We start from the raw sequence: 18,121 nt of genomic DNA on the forward strand, positions 1-18,121 counted from the left end.
AATTTAAGCATATTCTACAACAATTTTAGAGTGTATCAAAATGCTTCAATCAGTTTTCTTTTTAACCTAAAAGTCATCTTTTTTTTACAGTATTAACTTGTAAGTACCTTTAAAAAGTACCTAAGTACTTTTTAACCTAAAAATCATTCAAATCATGTACGAAAAATGGGGCCTATACAATTTCTCCTAATACGGCATCAGGACCACCTTTTGAAGTGATATACTCAGGGCTAAGTGGAGAAAACGGTATTGTTTTCCATACACCACAAATGGAAATAAAAACACTTTTATACACAAATGGTATAAAAATACTTCATATGTATTATGATAGTCTGCCAATCTATGACCTTTATTCTTTGTCAGACTTCTGTAAGTACTATTGTATTCTTAAGCTTTATACATTTTTTTCACCGCCAACATTTTAAAATTTGTTCTATCATAAGACATAAAGAACATCTTCATGATTAGCATCCTGTTTTCTTCCTTCCTATCACTGTCAAAACTGCTCAAAACTGCCATGTAATCTTTGCTTCTTGAAATTATCCTTCGGCAACTATGACCCAAAACTAACCAGGATCTAGATGGTTTCTTCCTCGGCTCCTTTGCTGGCTCATCCTCCTGCTTACTCCCTTGTGTTTAAACTCTTCATTTTTCAACCTATGACAAGGGCTTCTAAATTTCAGGCATAATACCGACTACTACACACACTTAAATACCTACTATCTATACAATCTCCAAATGAGCTTTTTTCAACTTTGAAATTTGATCATTTGAAACTCACTATACCTAAAACTTTGTCTAACCAAATCACCTTATTCAGCTTCCCTGTCTAAAAAGCAACTACACCGCTGCCACTATGATAAAACTGAAAGCTTTGACAATACCCTTGTCTTATTTTCTATGTCTGGTAAATAACTAAATCTTGAGATTTCTTATTCATTTATTTACTGAGAGTCTTACTCTGTCGCCCAGGCTGGAGGGCGGTGGCATGATCCTGGATCACTGTAACCTCCGCCTCCCAGTTCAAGCAATTCTCATGCCTCAGCCTCCCGAAAAGCTGGGACTACAGGTGTGTGCCACCACGCCCAGCTAATTTTTTGTATTTTTTGTAGAGACGGGGTTTTCCCTTATTGCCCAAGCTGAGCTTGAACTCCTGAGCTCAGGCAATCCGCCCACCTCAGCCTCCCCAAGTGCTAGGATTATAGGCATGAGCTACCATGACAAGTCTTTTCCTTATTTCTTTAAAAATATTCCTCATTTCTGCCCTTCCTTAAATGTTTTGATGTAACTAAGAAATAAAAATTATTCACTTAAAACACTTATGAATTCATCACAATATGCTAGATGGAATAGAATATTTATGTTGACCACACAGTATATTCTTTCATTACAGCAAAATCTACACAAACAAGCAAATTGGGTCAAGTATTTGCTGGGTATGGGGAAAAAAAGCAAGAGGAATTACCTAGCTTATTTAAATTTATTTAATTCTTTGAGACCGGGGGTGGGGGATGTGCTCTGGCGCCCACCCAGGCTGGAGTGCAGTGGCATGATCATGGCTTACTGCAGCCTGGAATTCCTGGGCTCAAGCAATCCTCCCATCTCAGCTTCCTGAGTAGTTGTGACTATAGGTATGTGCCACCTCACCTGGCTAATTTTTTGTTGTCCAGGCTAGTCTCAAACTCCCAGACTCAAGCAATCCTCCTGCCTCAGTCTCTCAAGTAGGTAGAACTATAGGCACAAGCCACTGTGCTTGGCCTAAGTTAAACATTTAGCAAACTTAAACTAGGATTGGCAGATGTATCTGTTACCATCAAGTGAACACCACGTGCAATGAAGTTTCACTGGTAAATCATCCCATAGGTAGAATGACACACTGCTCTTCATTAGGCTTATCTTTCCAGACATCTTTCCTTATTACCACGTTACTTCCACACACTGCTAGAATACAAACTAAGCAGAGATTTAATAGCCTCCTAAATGGCCTACTCCACGTTCTCTCTCCCTACTACAAAAGCCCTCATACAAATTTTCAAGTCTTCCTAGATCATTTTGAGCTACATAATGGGGATATGAAGAGCATGGGCAAGAACACGATAGATACCATGCTGTGAATACAAGCAACTGAATGTGACTACCGCACACATGGGGAAGAACGGGCAGAACTGCCAGGCAAGATGGACACAGTCTCTCAGATGAGTCAAAACACAAAAGATATTCCCCTCAAACCAGCAGCCCCAGTTTTCTTAGAGAGTAGTATTTAGACTGAACCGGCCAAAATAGTAAAAGAGAACAGTGTAACACTGCCATTCATTTAATGATATTTTCACAATAAACAAATTTTGAATTTGCAACGTTTATGTTGATAAAATTACACGTACGTGTGAAATGGCTCCCCAACATGTTAATTAAATACTTCAAAATACAAAGTATTTATAATATATGTATAAAATATTTATAATATAAAGTATTGTGTTCATAGGGAAAACAGAAAATTACGTATTTTAAGCTGGCAATTTTTTTATACATGCACCTAGGATAGCGTCTGGCCTTTAACACTCAAATAACAAAATACATGCTAGCTCATATACAAACCCTGCAGATCTTCTGTTTCAGGTACTGCTTTGTCCACAGATGTACTGTCCAATTGAGAAGATGCTACAGATTCTGATAAAAGTGACTGATTTGATACAGAGCTAGAAAAGCAAAATATTTCATTTTAAAAGGTGATCTCTACACATGAATATTAACTAATGTGACACAGTAAAAGTTCAACATATCTAAGTACATGATTAAGATGAGAACACAGAGGTACTTTTTTTTAACAACATAATCATAGAGCTTTAAAACTAGAGACCAATTTGAACCAGAATTTTACTGCCTTTGTGTATTTCAAGTACCACATGAATCCACTAAATGAAAACTAGCATGACAAAGACATGCTTAAAGAACCCTAAGACAAAGCTGTAAATGATATTCCGGCATAGTAAAACTGAACATCTCCTATCATGAATTGGAAAAAAGAAACCATAGTGTAGGAACTTAATACAGTGGTTCCTAACAGCAGAATAAAAATGAAACCAGTATTGCTGTATGCAGGCTTCTAAATGATGTGACTTCAGAGTTAAAAAATATATATATACAGTACAATATAAACAAATATGAGTACTACACCATGATATTAAACAAAGATAATGTGTGACAAGACTGTATTTTTTTTAATACAAGGTAGTAATACTTGCAGAATAAGACTAACATTTCACTTAACATGCTTCCAAAGGACTTCAGGAGTAGGTCAGGATATATTATGAGAAAGAAGACACAAAAAGATGCCTGAAAAAGAAATCTAAGACTTAAACGATAACCCACGATTCCAAGGTAAAAGCAAGAAATCGCTTTTTCTAACTAGTTATAATCAGACAGATAAAATTTTAGGCCAGTTAATCTAGAAGTAGCTTTATACAGTTTTCCTCATTAGAATTAATCAAACACAGAATATACTCTTTAGTTTTTATTGGCATTCCCATTATAATTCAGACACTACATCTTACCTTGGCTGCATAGATGAAGATGTAGAGTCTAACGTTGACTGGGCTTCTGGGACACTGCCATCTGTGCATTGAACTGGTAAAGATTCAGACAGACTACTGACAGAGGTTGCTGTAACAGTACCACATTTCCTATTAGTGATTCTATATGCTAAGCAGTCTAAGACCTTATCTAAAAAAATCAAAACCCATTTTCCACAGAACACAGTATAGAGATTTCCTTTTAATATGTAGTATGTTGGTTCATTATTTTTACTTAAAATTTTTTCAATGGTTTGCCAGTGAAAAATATGTTAATTTTAAACCAAGAAGGAAACCATATACAAGTTGTATACATTAATAAACTCCTATTTCTTAGGACTGAATAGCATCCAAGCCCAAATTCTTTAATTCAAAAACATCTTCCAAGTACTACAGTACAAATGAGATATTTAAATAAGATGACACAGCAGTGAAGAATATAGGTTCAGAATTAAAATCTATGCTTAGTACATCAGGTTACACATGTAGATGATGATTTAATTTTGAAACAGTTTATACTCATTTGATCTTAGCCTTAAGAAAATCTGGAGTTTTAGTTAAATGGTTGTTAGGTTTTGGCTTGAACAGAAACAGACAAGATCTCATATACAATATTAAATGAACTAATAGCCTACACTTTCATTAACCACAAAAATCTATATATGCAGGCATTAACCTACATGAAAACTATCCTAAAGGAATAAACACTTCCTATTTTGCAAAGCTTACACTCAGAATTCTCATGATCCTTCTTACACAACTACTGAAACAAAAGACCAAGAATATCCTTTGACACAAAAAGGCATAAAAAACCCTAAAGAACTGGGGTTGAATATCCCTTACTATGAGTTAATCCACAATACTACACCTTCCTAATGGAGTAAAGCTTCCTCTAAAGTCCACTGAGCTGTGGTTATCAATAATCCACTCTTTCAACAACTACTTGGGCTGTAAAAGTCACACCAGATAAAAGAACAAGGTTCTTTTATCACTCTCTTACCTTACTTTCCAAGACACTTGAGGTGTCCCCTCTATTTTCATAATGTAATAGAATTCCACAGCCACAGCAAGTAAGATTATGGTATGAATTTACAGTATTTTCAATGAGTGATGATACTCATTCCTAACTCCTCACTACTGATTATAATCAGAATATGTAATGAGAAATTTTACTGATATGAATATGGTAATATAAATACAATGTGAGAGCAGAAAAAGGTATTGGGTATACTGAACTATCCACTTGTATTTCAATTACGAATACAGATGGGTTTTACTAGAATTACTTACCAGGTGGGCTTATTCTACCATTACTACTATTCTGTCTTTGAAGATGTTCTTTATAGCATACTGAACACATGCCATTTGTACGAGGGTTTCCATAAAATCCGCAGCCAGTGGAACAAAGCATAGGCACTTGGCTGTGATTAGTTTCTTGAGCCATGTTCCTCCGTTGCACACCTGAAATTTACATAAAATTAGCAAGGAACACAGACATAAAACTTCCAATCACACATTATCCAAATCTGCTTTATAAGATAAAGAAAAAAAACCCACATATACCAAACTACTCTATATAACTGTCCCAAGACATAGGGCTAAAGGAGAGGAAAATATAAAAACCAAAAGGACACATACTGAACTTTTTATCTCCAACCCACTCTACATAAGCAAGTCTGTACAGGCTCAGAAAGTACAAAGAACTCCTAGAGAAAGAAATCTGTTTTGAAGACTCTACCCCCAGAAGGTTAAGGATAACTCATTAAGTCTAGCTCAGTTTGGACCCTCCTAGTAATAAGAGATATACATTGTAAGTTTTGATGTATGTTATACTATTTAATTTCTAAGCATTTAAACTTTTGCTGGAAGTTCATGTGCTAATGTGTGTTATTTATTCTGTTTTAAAAGCATTTCACATAGTATCATGTCTGGTGAAGATATGGAGAACTGGGCTGAATGCTTGTAAAAAAATGATAATAAATTGGTTCAATCTTTTTGGAAAGCAAGTTAGTAATTCACTTCAAGAACCCTATAAAAGACAAATATTGCTATCTGAACCAGTCATTTCCCCTTTAAGGGTCTTCAACAAAATGACTAGAGTATAATCAGAAAAATAATAATAAAATATAAGGGATGTGCTTCACAGCGTATTTATAAATTTTATAAACTGATAATAACAGAATGTATGTAGTTTTTTTTTTAAAGCATGATATATATTAATGACAAAAGTTATGCTGTCATCAAAAATATTTTAGAATACTTTTTGATGGAGGGAAATACTGATAATAAATGAAAAGGCACAATATGAAAAGTGTATACAATATTTTGCCAATTAGGAAAAAAGCAGCATCCATTAATCATCAAAAAGGACAGTAATGAACATATCCCAGGATGGTGAAGCTAGTGTTTTCCCTGATTTGTACCTTTACTTATAAAATTCTCTAAAATGAAGATATTCTTGCCTAATTGGTGGAAATTTTTATTTTTTTAAGTATTTAAAACTAAAAAATATTAAAAACTAACAGGACAGAGGCATTAGTCAGACAGGCAAGTGATGCTGGGACTGAGGGAATTGTTTGGGAACCACATGAAAGCAATAATCAATTACAGCAGATAGAAGAACCCCATATGCCATTTCTCCCATAAAGCAATTGGTTCTTTGGCATGAATAACATGACAGACGGTACTAACAGGCTCTCTTTCTTATTAAAAAACAGCAATCTCCTAAGTGAAGGTTACTCTGAAATGGGTGTATATGTATTACAGATGAGTTTATTTTCAAAGATCATGAAGAATGAGACTAACCAAAGAAGGAAAATGTTTTGCCACTGAAATTTCCTTGAACTGGCAAATACCCAAGGAAAGCATTCACGGTTTACTGTTATCAACAAGATTTTTCTTCCCCTACATTATCTGAAGACCGTTGATGGGTAGTGAGGATTTATACATATTTCAGAATCAAGAGCAATAATGCACTTGACTGAACTACAAAACAAGACAGCAGACTTAGCATTTGCCTTAAAAAAAAAAAAAAAGTCCTAAAACTGTTGAGGATAGTTAAACCTTTAGCCTATGAATACAATTTGGGATTCTGGCAAGCATCTTTCTTATTCCGTGATGACGAGTCATTTCAGAATCCCATCTTTGCCACCTTCCTTTTTTACAAATGCTACTTTAGAACCCTCTTTCTTCTACAGCCCTGTAAAATATATATATACATATATATATACACACACACATCAAATTAAAAAATAACAATGACAGTATAGAAATACTAACGTCAAACATCTTTGGGTTTTTTCCCTTTTTTGCCTATTTTGTGAAGAATACTGGTCTGCAGCTTTCTCTTTTATGTTTATCTGATTTTGGTATCAGAGTAATTGCTCAAGGTCATGTAGTTAATAAGTGATGGAGGCCAGGCGCGGTGGCTCACGCTTGTAAGCCCAGCACTTTGGGAGGCTGAGGCGGGCGGATCACGAGGTCAGGAGATTGAGACTATCCTGGCTAACACGGTGAAACTCCGTCTCTGCTAAAACTACAAAAAAATTAGCCAGGTGTGGTGGCGTGTGCCTGTAGTCCCAGCTACTCGGGAGGCTGAGGCAGGAGAATCACTTGAACCAGGGAGGCGGAGGTTGCAGTGAGCAGGGGTCACACCACTGCAACCCAGCCTGGGCAACAGAGCAAGACTCCGTCCCTAAATAAATAAATACATAAATAAGTGATGGAGCTGGGATTACACACACACACACACACACACACACACACAAAACACCTGGATTGAATCCCAGCTCCATCACTTATTAAGTCATCAATGATTCTCAAAGTATGGTTCACATACCCCTACAGAGGTCAAAACTGTTTTCATAATACTAGTGAGTTATTTGCCTTTTTCACCATATGGACATGAGCACAAATGTTGCTATAGCAATTGTGGGGAAAAAAACAAAACACCTGAAGCCTTATCAAGGAGCCAAATCAAAGCAGTGGCACCCAACTGTAATAGCAGTCAATTCTTCATCACCATGCTCTCACAGTAAAAATTATTAATTTTACTAAATCTCGACCCGGAATACACATCTTATTAACATTTTACGTGACAAACTGGGAAGCATGCATGAAGCACTCCTGTTGTGTAAAGCAGTATGAAGACTGAAGTAAAAGCACTGTGCAACTGTTTGAGTTGTGAGCTGACTGAATTGCCTTTTTCATGGAACATGTTTTTTATTTGAAAGAATGACTAATAAACTGGTTATTAAGACTTGAGTATTCAGCAGACATTTTTGAAAATGAACAAAGTGCACTCATCACTTCAAACATCTAATAGTACTTGTCATTAAAGACAACAGTCAAGTGAAAAAAACCTTGACAAGCATCTCCAATATTCTGAGAGTTTCTGATAAGATTCCTGGTGATATTAATGAAATGTGATTAGTTGATATGGTATCAATATTTGAAATATCATCATAAGACAGTGAATCAGTATTTTCTCAGCAACCAATGTTGGTTGCTTAGCAAGAAATAGTAAGAAATTACTCATGAACAGAAGATCCATTCAAAGTGAAAGGCCATGAATTTTAATGTAACAGGACAAAAAGTTTTATATCGGGGTGTCCAATCGTTTGGCTTCCCTGGGCCACAGTGGAAGAATTGTCTTAGGCCACACATAAAATACACTAATACTAACGAAAGTGGATGAGCTAAAATAGATAGATAAATAAATTTAATAAATAAATAAATAATGTTTTAAGAAAGTTTATGAGTTTGTGTTGGGGCCACAAATTCAACAAGCTTGTTTTGAATGGTTTCAATTTCACACTGCAGCTATCCTTTAAGAAACTATCAATCGTCAAGTTTTGGTGTAATATTAAAGAACCTCTATTATCTGAAAATGTTATTAAAATATTCTTTCCAAATACATAGCCCAGATTTTCTTTGTAACACTGTTAACAGATTGAATGCCAAAGCAATTACTAAAATATTGCTATTAAGGCAGACTTTTTTTAAAAATCTGCAAAAATGTGTTAACAACGCCACTCTTCTCATTAACAAGTGTGGGGGAGAGGAAAGTGGTTATTTTTCATAAAATATTTTAAAATAAACTAGTACTTAAAATATTTTCTCAGCTTTAATTTTTAATATGATTTATTTAACTAGATATAACTCTTATACACAAAAGCCCTTCAGGATATTGACACCAAAATTTTGAGAATTCACTGCCTATAAAACATGTACTCTCAGTATAGACAGTTTGCCCCTCAAGGGGGAAAACACTGATTTTTGGAGAAAAGGGTCACAAAAACCCTTACTCTTGTATAAAACACAGATATACATAAAATACATAAACAGACGTGCAATATCTCTCTGGAGTTAAAATCTCTGGAGGTGGGGGCCACTTAGGAAAAAAAAAAAAAACCTAAAAAGGTTCCTTAGGGAAAAAAGAGAGAAAAAAGACTGAGGAACTCAGGTTTAAACCACCAACTATGCTACACCGCCTATTAACAATATTAAAGTACAAGAGAGGAATTAAAGGAACTTTCCCAATGATAATGATAAATACATGGCTAGCAACAAAACTGTAGAAGAGATAAATACCATATTTCCATAAAAACTCAAGCAAAAAGTCATAGATGAAAGTACAATATGACCACTAAGCTTTTCATCACAATTACTTCAAAACATTAAGATTAAAGTTTGAAAACATGTAACACTACCAATTTCCCAAGTCAAACTGCCTGCACGGCATCAAATTAACAATGATACTCGTAACTCAAGAGGCACAAAGGGATTCTCACAGAATTCTTAAAAAAAAAAAAAAAGAATCAACCTTATTCATTAATCGGTTAGGTCGTAAAATGTACCTTTACATGAGGAGTCAGAAAGACTGAAAAAGACGAAAAACCATAAAAGGGTAATTTAGTTTATCTGAATGTGTAACGGCACAGATGGTGTAGCTATGAAGAAACTGGAAGTCCTGCCTCCCTCCCTCTGCTACTATACCTTTTTGGGGCAATCAGTCTGGCATTCAAATGGTCAGGGAGGAAAAGGGATAAGGGGAGAAAACGCAGAACAATTCCTTAACTGCTGCACTGTGGAATTATAAAACCACAAATCCAGAGACAGGGAGTAAGATCACTCTACCAGATATTTTAAAAATGATTAGCATGGTATAATAAACAAAAGCCTATGAATTGAATAGAATTCATAAAATGTGACTTTTGACTGTTCATAACATTCACAGTCAAACCTCCAACTTATTACTCCCTCTAACATTCCAGACAATACTTAACAGTTATTTGGAGTTTACTATGTGCTAGGAACTGTTTTTATTGTTTTATTTGTATCTCGTTTAATCCTCTCAAGAACCCTATGATGTTGGTGCTGTTGAAATCCCTATTTAAAAAACAAAAAAAAATGATACTCAAAAAGACTTAGTTACTTGCCCAAGTTCCCCTATCTGGTAAGCAGCTAAGTCAGTGTCTTTTGATCTAAAAAACAGAAACAACAACAACAACAACAACAACAAAAAGCAAAGAGAACTGTCAAAGTCCACCATATCCCTGAAAACCTATAATTTTCTGAGCATTCATTAATTCTTATTACTTTCATTTAAGTATACATTTTAAATTCCATTTATTCAATCTTAACATATTATGCAGCTTTAATTAGCTAAAATCATGCTCTTGAAAAAATTTGTTTTTCCTTTGTGTCTTTTTACCTAGGAAGTTCTTAGCAGGATTAAAAATTCAAAATTAAATGCTTTAAGACTGTAAAGAAAATTAATTACCAATTATTAAAATTCTGACAAAAAGAATAGTAACGATGGCAACATAAACTCAAGTATAACAGCATATACATGTCAATTAAAACTACTTTCCTGTGCTTCCTTCCCTAAAGGTAAGTCATCATGTTCCAATAATTTTTATTTTGAAATGTTTCATCCTCTTATTTTCCATCCCAACTGTGGTTCTCATTGCTTGTCATACCTGGGTTATTTTTAACAGTTTACTACCCCTCCTCCTAATACATTTATTGAAATTCTCCTAAAACACCCAGTTCTCATCGTATTACTTCTGTTTTAGTTTGTGTAATTGTCCCAGAGAGGAGTACTCAACCTAGCATTCGTGTTTCACATAATTTAACCCGAGCAGCCTAATTTCCCTAGAAAATACGCTGTATGTAAACAGAATGGGCTTGGAGTCAGGTTGCCCGCAGCTGGAATCCCAGCTTTGTCATTTTATTACCTGTAAAAGCTTGGACTTGTTGCTAAATTTCCCTGGTTTCAACTCCCTAAGGGGCACTTACATCATCTACCTAACCAGATTAAATAATGCATATGAAAAGCATCTAAATAGCATGTGGCACACAGCAAAGTCTCAGTAACTGTTCTTACTCTACTCTTCGTAAAAGCAGAGGGTCTTTTGCTTCCCTCTGTTTGAAACAAATCATGTTCACTCCTGGAAACAAGCTTCTAGCTCGTATTGCTCCTTTTTGAGTATATCCCACCTACCTTTGTACTCTGCTTGTAATAATCCTATCTATTTCAGGAAATCAACTTAAATTCTATTTCTTCTGGGCCCATTTCTGACCACCTCAAGCCTCTTCTACTCTATTCCTAAGGAAGCTTCTTGTACCACTCTTTCGGGGCACTTAATTGTACCATTACTCAAATACTTCACTGGTATACAACTCTGTTACCAGCTAAACTCTTAAGTTTCTTCTTCAAACCCTCTTTATGCCTAACATGAATCCCACAAAATATTTTGTTGAGTAAACACACTCCATCATTGTCACAAGTATTCATGTCAGGCAAAAAAAATGGTTATTCTGTTGAAAAGGGGAGAAAACGGATGAAGAACGTTTCACAGTACAATATTCATAATTCATATAATGAAACAGTTAATTCAGCAAGAATGACCAACAGCCCAAGGCAGTTATAAAACGCATACTTTTTTCACTTCATTCTTTTTCTCCCTCCTCCTGAAAAAAAGAGGGAGAAAATATAATTTATAATGATGAATTAGTCCAAAGAAGTTGTGAACTAGCAAACCTGAGTTAAGTCTGACCCACAGCCATATTTGATTGGCTGGATCTATTACTTTTTAAAAAAATTAGTTGTTAGCATTCAAAAATTGGGGAATGTCACATAATTCCAGATTTCTTCTGTTGAAAAATAGGAAGATCTGACAATATTGGACTCACATTCCTCAAATTAAAACCCATCCGCTAGGGCCCTATTAGGCAGAGCCTGTACTCTCCAATTCAAGACCACCTTTAATTGTAGTTACCTGACTGATCTTGTAAGTAATCTCTGGCCTTTTCAGTGTGGGACCTTCACTAATAATTTCAAGAAAAGAAAAAAAATACATATAACATGTCTAGTTAAATAAAAATGCACATTAAACTTTGAACTAGTACCACACCGCAACACAAAGTGTTACACAAAGGTAAGACGAGCTCCTGCCACATTCTGCCTTTTTTTTAGATCACTGGAAAACTAACCACTCAGAATGGGTGAATTCTCTTTGCAATTGTATCAAATGGATCCCAGAAGAGAGCAAAATAGAATTTATGGTACACTCTAATTTTTTTTTATTAACTGATCAAAAGAGGAATTACCTAACTTGGCATAGGTGCTTGAGATTAGTGTTTCCTGGCTGCATACAGTAATTCCCAGTTCTAAGCCTTTGGATCTCCAATTATCACATGGATAATAAACAGATATGAGGGAGTAAGGGGCAGCAGTAACCTTTTTGCAGAGATGATTAAAACAAAAAAAATCCCGCCAGGCGCGGTGGCTCACGTCTGTAATCCCAGCACTTTGGGTGGCCGAGGCAGGCAGATCATGAGGTCACGAGTTCGAGACCAGCTTGACCAACACAGTGAAACCTCATCCCTACTAAAAATATAAAAATCAGCCGGGCATGGTGGCGAGTGCCTGTAATCCCAGCTACTCAGGAGACTGAGGCAGGAGAATCACTTGAACCCAGGAGGCAGAGGTTGCAGTGAGCCAAGATCACGCCATTATAATCCAGCCTGGGCAACAGAGCGAGACCCCATCTCAAAAAAATCCAGCAAAGCTCATAAAGCCAGCAGATCAGAAAGTATGATTTGATACAAAACACTTGGGATGAATGCTATTCACTCTGATAAAAGTACAGGCATTTTGGACTACTGTACTGACTGTGCTTTGTAGTTTCTCTGCATAGCAGTTTTTTGGGTTTTCTGAGACGGAGTTTCGCTCTTGCTGCCCAGGCCAAACTGCAGTGGTGCAATCTCGGCTCACTGCAACCTCTATCTCCCAGGTTCAAGTAATTCTCCTACCTCAGCCTCCCATGTAGTTGGGAATACAGGCATGCACCACCATGCCCAGCTAATTTTTTATTTTTAGTAAAGACGGGGTTTCACCGTGGTCTCGAACCCCTGACCTCAGGTGATCCACCTCCCTCGGCCTCCCAAAGTGCTGGGATTACAGGTGTAAGTCACCATGCCTGGCCTATACAGCAGTTTTTTCCAGATTTCTTCTGTTGAAAAATAGGAAGATCTGACAATACTGGACTCATGTTCCCCAAATTAAAACCCATCAGCTAAGGCCCTATTAGGCAGAGCCTGTACTCTCCAATTCAAGACCACCTTCAATTTTAGCTACCTGACTGATCTTATAAGCAATCTTTGGCCTTTTCAATTTGGGAATCTTCACTATTAGTTTCAAGAGAAGAAAAAAATACACATATCTAGTTAATTAAGAATGCACATTAAACTTTGAACTAGTACCGCAGCACAAAGTGGTAAGATGAGCCCCTCCCACTTATAAGAAAACTTTTTAAAAAACTTATGAGAAAAATTTCCTTATAGCAATATATCACTATATACTTATCCTATACTGCTATACAGTTATACTGGTAAAATAAATCTCACCAAGAGGCCACTGTATTGTGTGCATCTGAAGATATATTCCAGAAAACTTCTGATGGGCATTCCTATCTTAGGTGGCTACCGGCAACTCCACCAACCTCAGATTGAAAATACAGTATTCCTAGGATGTGAAACCTGTCAATAAGGAAGACTGATTTTTCATACCCAAATGTATCGCAGGGTTGACTGCAAGACTTAAGAACCCACAAATTCTGGTGTCTGCAGGAGTGGGAGGAGGGGAATCCTGGAACCAATACCTGCCGATACTGAGGGATGACTGATGTATGTTCATCACCCAGTGAAGGGAAAGGATTAGAAAGGTAGTATGTCCCATCCAAATGTATCCCCAGACATGATTTATATGGAGTTATAGCCATGACATGATAAATGATAGTAACGCTTTTGGTACAATCCCATCTCCACTTAGCACACCAAGCTAAACATATCTGTGGTGTCTTAATTATGAAATTACTCAACAACTGAATCTGAAGGGTATCTGTAATACTGAAGCTGACAGCTTCAATCTGCCTACCATGTTTTCTTTCCTTGCTCTTTTAGGTAACAGAACATCTATTTCTTGCAGGAAAACCATTTCATTTGCTTGGGTAGGCCTGACCCCTCCCATCCCAGGGCCAGCCCTGTCTCAGGGGTGAATACCTGAGCCAAGTCTGGGCATGTGACAAGCTGAGCCTTTCACTTTTATATCTGCAATCCATCTAGAGTTGATTTTTTTGGTATGGAATGAAGAGTTAAGATTAATGCTTTTCTCCATATGGATATCTAATTAACTCCAAACCATTTATTAAAATGATCATCTTTTCCCTACAGTTTCATCTTTGCCCACACATTAGGCCTCATACATGTATGGGTCCTTTCCTAGGCTCTCTATTCTATTCTACTGGTTTATTTCTCTATCCTGTTCTAAATCACTACAGTTTTTTTCGGTATCTATCATCAGTTTCAATCTTCCTCATGATTGTGTTGGCTATTCTTGGCTCTTTGCATTTCCACACAAATTTTAGATTCAGTTTGTCAATTTCTACTTAAAAAATAAAAACCAATAGGATTTTTATTGGAACTGTGTTGAGTCTACAGATGTGCAACTACTACTGTATATCTCTCAGTTTATTTAGTTCTCCTTTAGGTTCGTAATAATGTTTTACAGTGTTCTGTGACGAGGTCTTGCATATCTTTTAGATACTCCTAGGTATTTGTTTAAAATCTACTATAAAGGGTGTATCATATTTTTAAATCTCATTTTCTGTCTGTCTGTTGCTAGCCTCCAAGGTGGCCTGTCCCAATTCCCTGAGCCTCCTGGTAGTCAGGCCTCATGCAGTTCCTTCCCACATTTTATCAGCGTTGGTCTGGGAGATCAACAGAATACCATGGAAGTAATGGCATGTCTTCCAAGTCTAGGTCATAAGAGACACTGTGGTTTCTGCTTTGCTTTCTCCTTGGTAACTCACTCTGGCGAGGCTGAGAGCCATGTCATAGAGAAAGGCTCATGTGATGAGCAGCTGAGGTCTCTGGCCAACAGCTATATGAGTGAACCAGGAAGCGGATTTTCTCTAGCCCTGATCAAATCTTTGAATGACTGCAGCCTTGGCTGATATGTGAACTGCAACCTCATGAAACACCCTGGGTCAAAACTATAGCTGAGGCCCTTCCATATTCCCAACAGAAACTGTGTGAGATAATAAATATTTGTTGTTTAAGCCAGTGAATTTTGGGTTAGTTTCTTACACAGCAATTGATAACACAGTTTCTGGTATATATGTCTCCCTGCTTCTCGCCCCCCTATAGTTTATTTTCAACACAGCAGCCAGTGATCTTATTAAAATCTAAACCAATCACACTGCTTGCTTACTCAAAATTTTCCAGTAGCTTCCCAACTTACAAAGCATTAAAAGCCATATTCTTTACCATGACTTAAAGGCCCTTCATGATCTGGTCCCCCATTACATGACTTCCTCTTTTGCTCCTCTTCCTATCATACACACTGGCGGGTATGACAGGTACTTTCCTGCCTGAGTCCTTTGTACTTGCTATTCCTTCTATTTTCCAGAAATCCTCATGACTAAGTTCTTCACCTCCTTCTGGTCTCTGCTCAAATGTTACCTTTTTCAAGGAGGACTTCCCTTGCCACCTATTTAAAATTGTTCCCAGCATCAATTCCAGTTTTATTTTTCTTCAACGCCCTTATCCTAATCTTAATTTCCTGTTGTATTGTGTCTCCCCTGTGCTAAAATGTTACCTCCTTAAGGGCAGGGATTTTGTCCATTTTGTTCCCTGATGCTTTGAAAAATGCTTGGTAAATGGTAGGCATTCAATATTAATTGAATGTATGAATGAAACTGCACTGCCACCTTACCTGCACACCACCACTAGCAGCCAAGGATGTATCCCAAGGTAAAAAACTAGAAGGTTCCTTTTAAAGAAATTGAATTTGCTGTTTAAGAAGAGAGCTAGATCTGTCAGCAAGGTGTGCCACATATGACTATATAGTTTGTGCACTGAACAAAGATGTCTGCAGGCGCAGCGGCTCACGCCTGTAATCCCAGCACTTTAGGAAGCTGAGACAGGCAGATGACTTGAGGTCAGGAGTTCGAGATCAGCCTGGCCAACATGGTGAAATCCTGTCTCTACTAAAAATACAAAAACTGGCCAGGCATGGTGGCAGGCGTCTGCAATCCCAGCTACTCAGGAGGCTAAGGCAGAAGTGCTTGAACCCAGGAGGCAGAGGTTGCAGTGAGCCACGATCGCACCACTGCATTCCAGCCTGGGCGACAGAGCAAGACTCCAAAAAAAAAGAAAAAAAAACAAAAAAACAAGTATGCCTGGCCTCATGCACCAAGCTTTTGGGCATCTTTTCCATTCAGCCTACTCAGAGAGAGGTTCATTTAGCAATGTGACTAATTTAGCATACCCAATGGTAATTTTATTAGTAAAATTAAGTTGCAGTGAATTTCATGTTCTCAAACTGACCTAGGTTCCATATCGCATACCTTAAAGAGCAAGGCATAGTTTTTACCAGCACAAGGCCACCTAATATTCCTACTTGCAAAAAGAGGAAAACCGTTCAAATTTTCCCACTGGCTTCCACATTCATGGACACTCATTCTCTTTTCTTCTCAAGATTACCACAGATCAATCTATCTATGCCTTTTTATTCGTCTTTGCCCTTAAAGCTTTTAATTCAACCATGTAGACTTTGTGCTTCACACCCCTGCCCAAAACCTTTTAAAAAATCTCTTCTCCCTCTAAGGCAAATCTTCAATTGTAAATGAATGTCCTTCCCTAATTTTAAAGTTTAATATACGGTCATTCTCTAAATTTGTATCTTTTCTGCTCATGAAACTCTGCATATTTTTTACAGAAGAAAACTTGCTTTACTATTTATTGAGTGCTTTATGTGCCAAGCACTTATAAATACCAACCACTTTAATCCTCATAATAGTCCTATGAAGTAGGTACTATTACCACTCTCATTTTACAGAGAAGTAAACTGTTCAAGGACACACAGCTAGTAAGTGAGGAGCTGGAATTCAACCCAAGCAGTTGGCTGGAGTCCACACTCTAAATCAGTAGTTCCCAAAGCATATCTGTGGACTCCTGGGGATTCCTGAGAGCCTTTCAGAGGTCCCTCCCCCTCCTCCCTGCCCTGCCAACTCCCTCTTCTCCCCTGCTTTCCACTCTCTCCTCTCTTCTCTTTGACAGAGTTTTGCTCTTGTTGCCCAGGCTGGAGTGCAGTGGCAGGATCTCGGCTCACTGCAACCTCCGCCTCCCAGGTTCAAGTGATTTCCCTGACTCAGCCTCCTGAGTAGCTGGGATTTACGGGTGCCTACCACCACTATTTTTTGTGTTTTTAGTAGAGACAGGGTTTCACCATGTTGGCCAGACTGGTCTTGAACTCCTGACCTAGGTGACCCACCCACCTCGGTCTCCCAAAGTGCTGGGATTACAGGCATGAACCACTGTGCCCAGTCCCTATTTTCATAATAACAATAACTTGTTATTCGTCTTATTCACTGTGTTGACATTTGCACTGGCAGTGTAAAAGCAATGAAGGGTAAAACAGCTAGAGCTTTAACATGCCATCAAGGCAGTGGCACCAAACCATACTATAATAGTATAGTTGTCATTATATGACAAGAGGATGTCATATAATATGGTGATGTCATTAGGTAATGACTACCTAATAGCAGTCATTATATTCATCACCATATTCTCACAGTTAAAAAACAAAAAAAAACAGTTTTACTTGTGAGTATTCTTGATGAAACAAATTATTTTTATTAAATCTATTTTTTTTTTTTTTGAGATGGAATTTTGCGCTTGTTGCACAGGCTGGAGTGCGGTGGCGTGATCTTGGCTCACTGCAACCTTTGCCTCCTGGGTTCAAGAGATTCTCCTACCTCAGCCTCCTGAGTAGCTGAGATTACTGGTATCCGCCACCATGCCTGGCTGATTTTTTTTGTATTTTTAGTAGAGATGGGGTTTCACCATGTTGGTCAGGCTGGTCTCGAACTCCAGACCTCAGGTGATCCACCTGCCTTGGCCTCCCAAAATGCTGGGATTACAGGTGTGAGCCACTGTGCCTGGACCTTTTATTAAATCTTGATTCTGATTACACTTCATTG

At 37.4% G+C, this 18,121-nt stretch overlaps 1 protein-coding gene across 9 annotated transcripts in view; it reads right to left on the bottom strand.

The window, feature by feature from the left end:
• Positions 1-18,121, bottom strand: part of ZFAND6 (zinc finger, AN1-type domain 6) — a 79,516-nt gene that overhangs the window by 12,695 nt on the left and 48,700 nt on the right. For 7 of the 9 annotated variants that reach the window (XM_011938381.1, XM_011938378.1, XM_011938387.1 and 4 more), the window contains 3 exons: positions 4,860-5,030; positions 3,552-3,660; positions 2,596-2,696 (listed from right to left, as the gene is read on the bottom strand). In XM_011938381.1, the coding sequence (XP_011793771.1) occupies positions 2,596-2,696; positions 3,552-3,660; positions 4,860-5,013 (364 nt within the window). In that variant the 5' untranslated portion in view covers positions 5,014-5,030. Of the gene's footprint in view, positions 1-2,595; positions 2,697-3,551; positions 3,661-4,859; positions 5,031-10,009; positions 10,055-18,121 lie in introns of all 9 variants that reach the window. The other 2 variants (XM_011938385.1, XM_011938386.1) reach the window with 2 other exon arrangements.

The sequence above is a fragment of the Colobus angolensis genome, unplaced genomic scaffold (assembly GCF_000951035.1).
Source record: "Colobus angolensis palliatus isolate OR3802 unplaced genomic scaffold, Cang.pa_1.0 Scaffold172, whole genome shotgun sequence".
NCBI lineage: Eukaryota > Metazoa > Chordata > Mammalia > Primates > Cercopithecidae > Colobus > Colobus angolensis.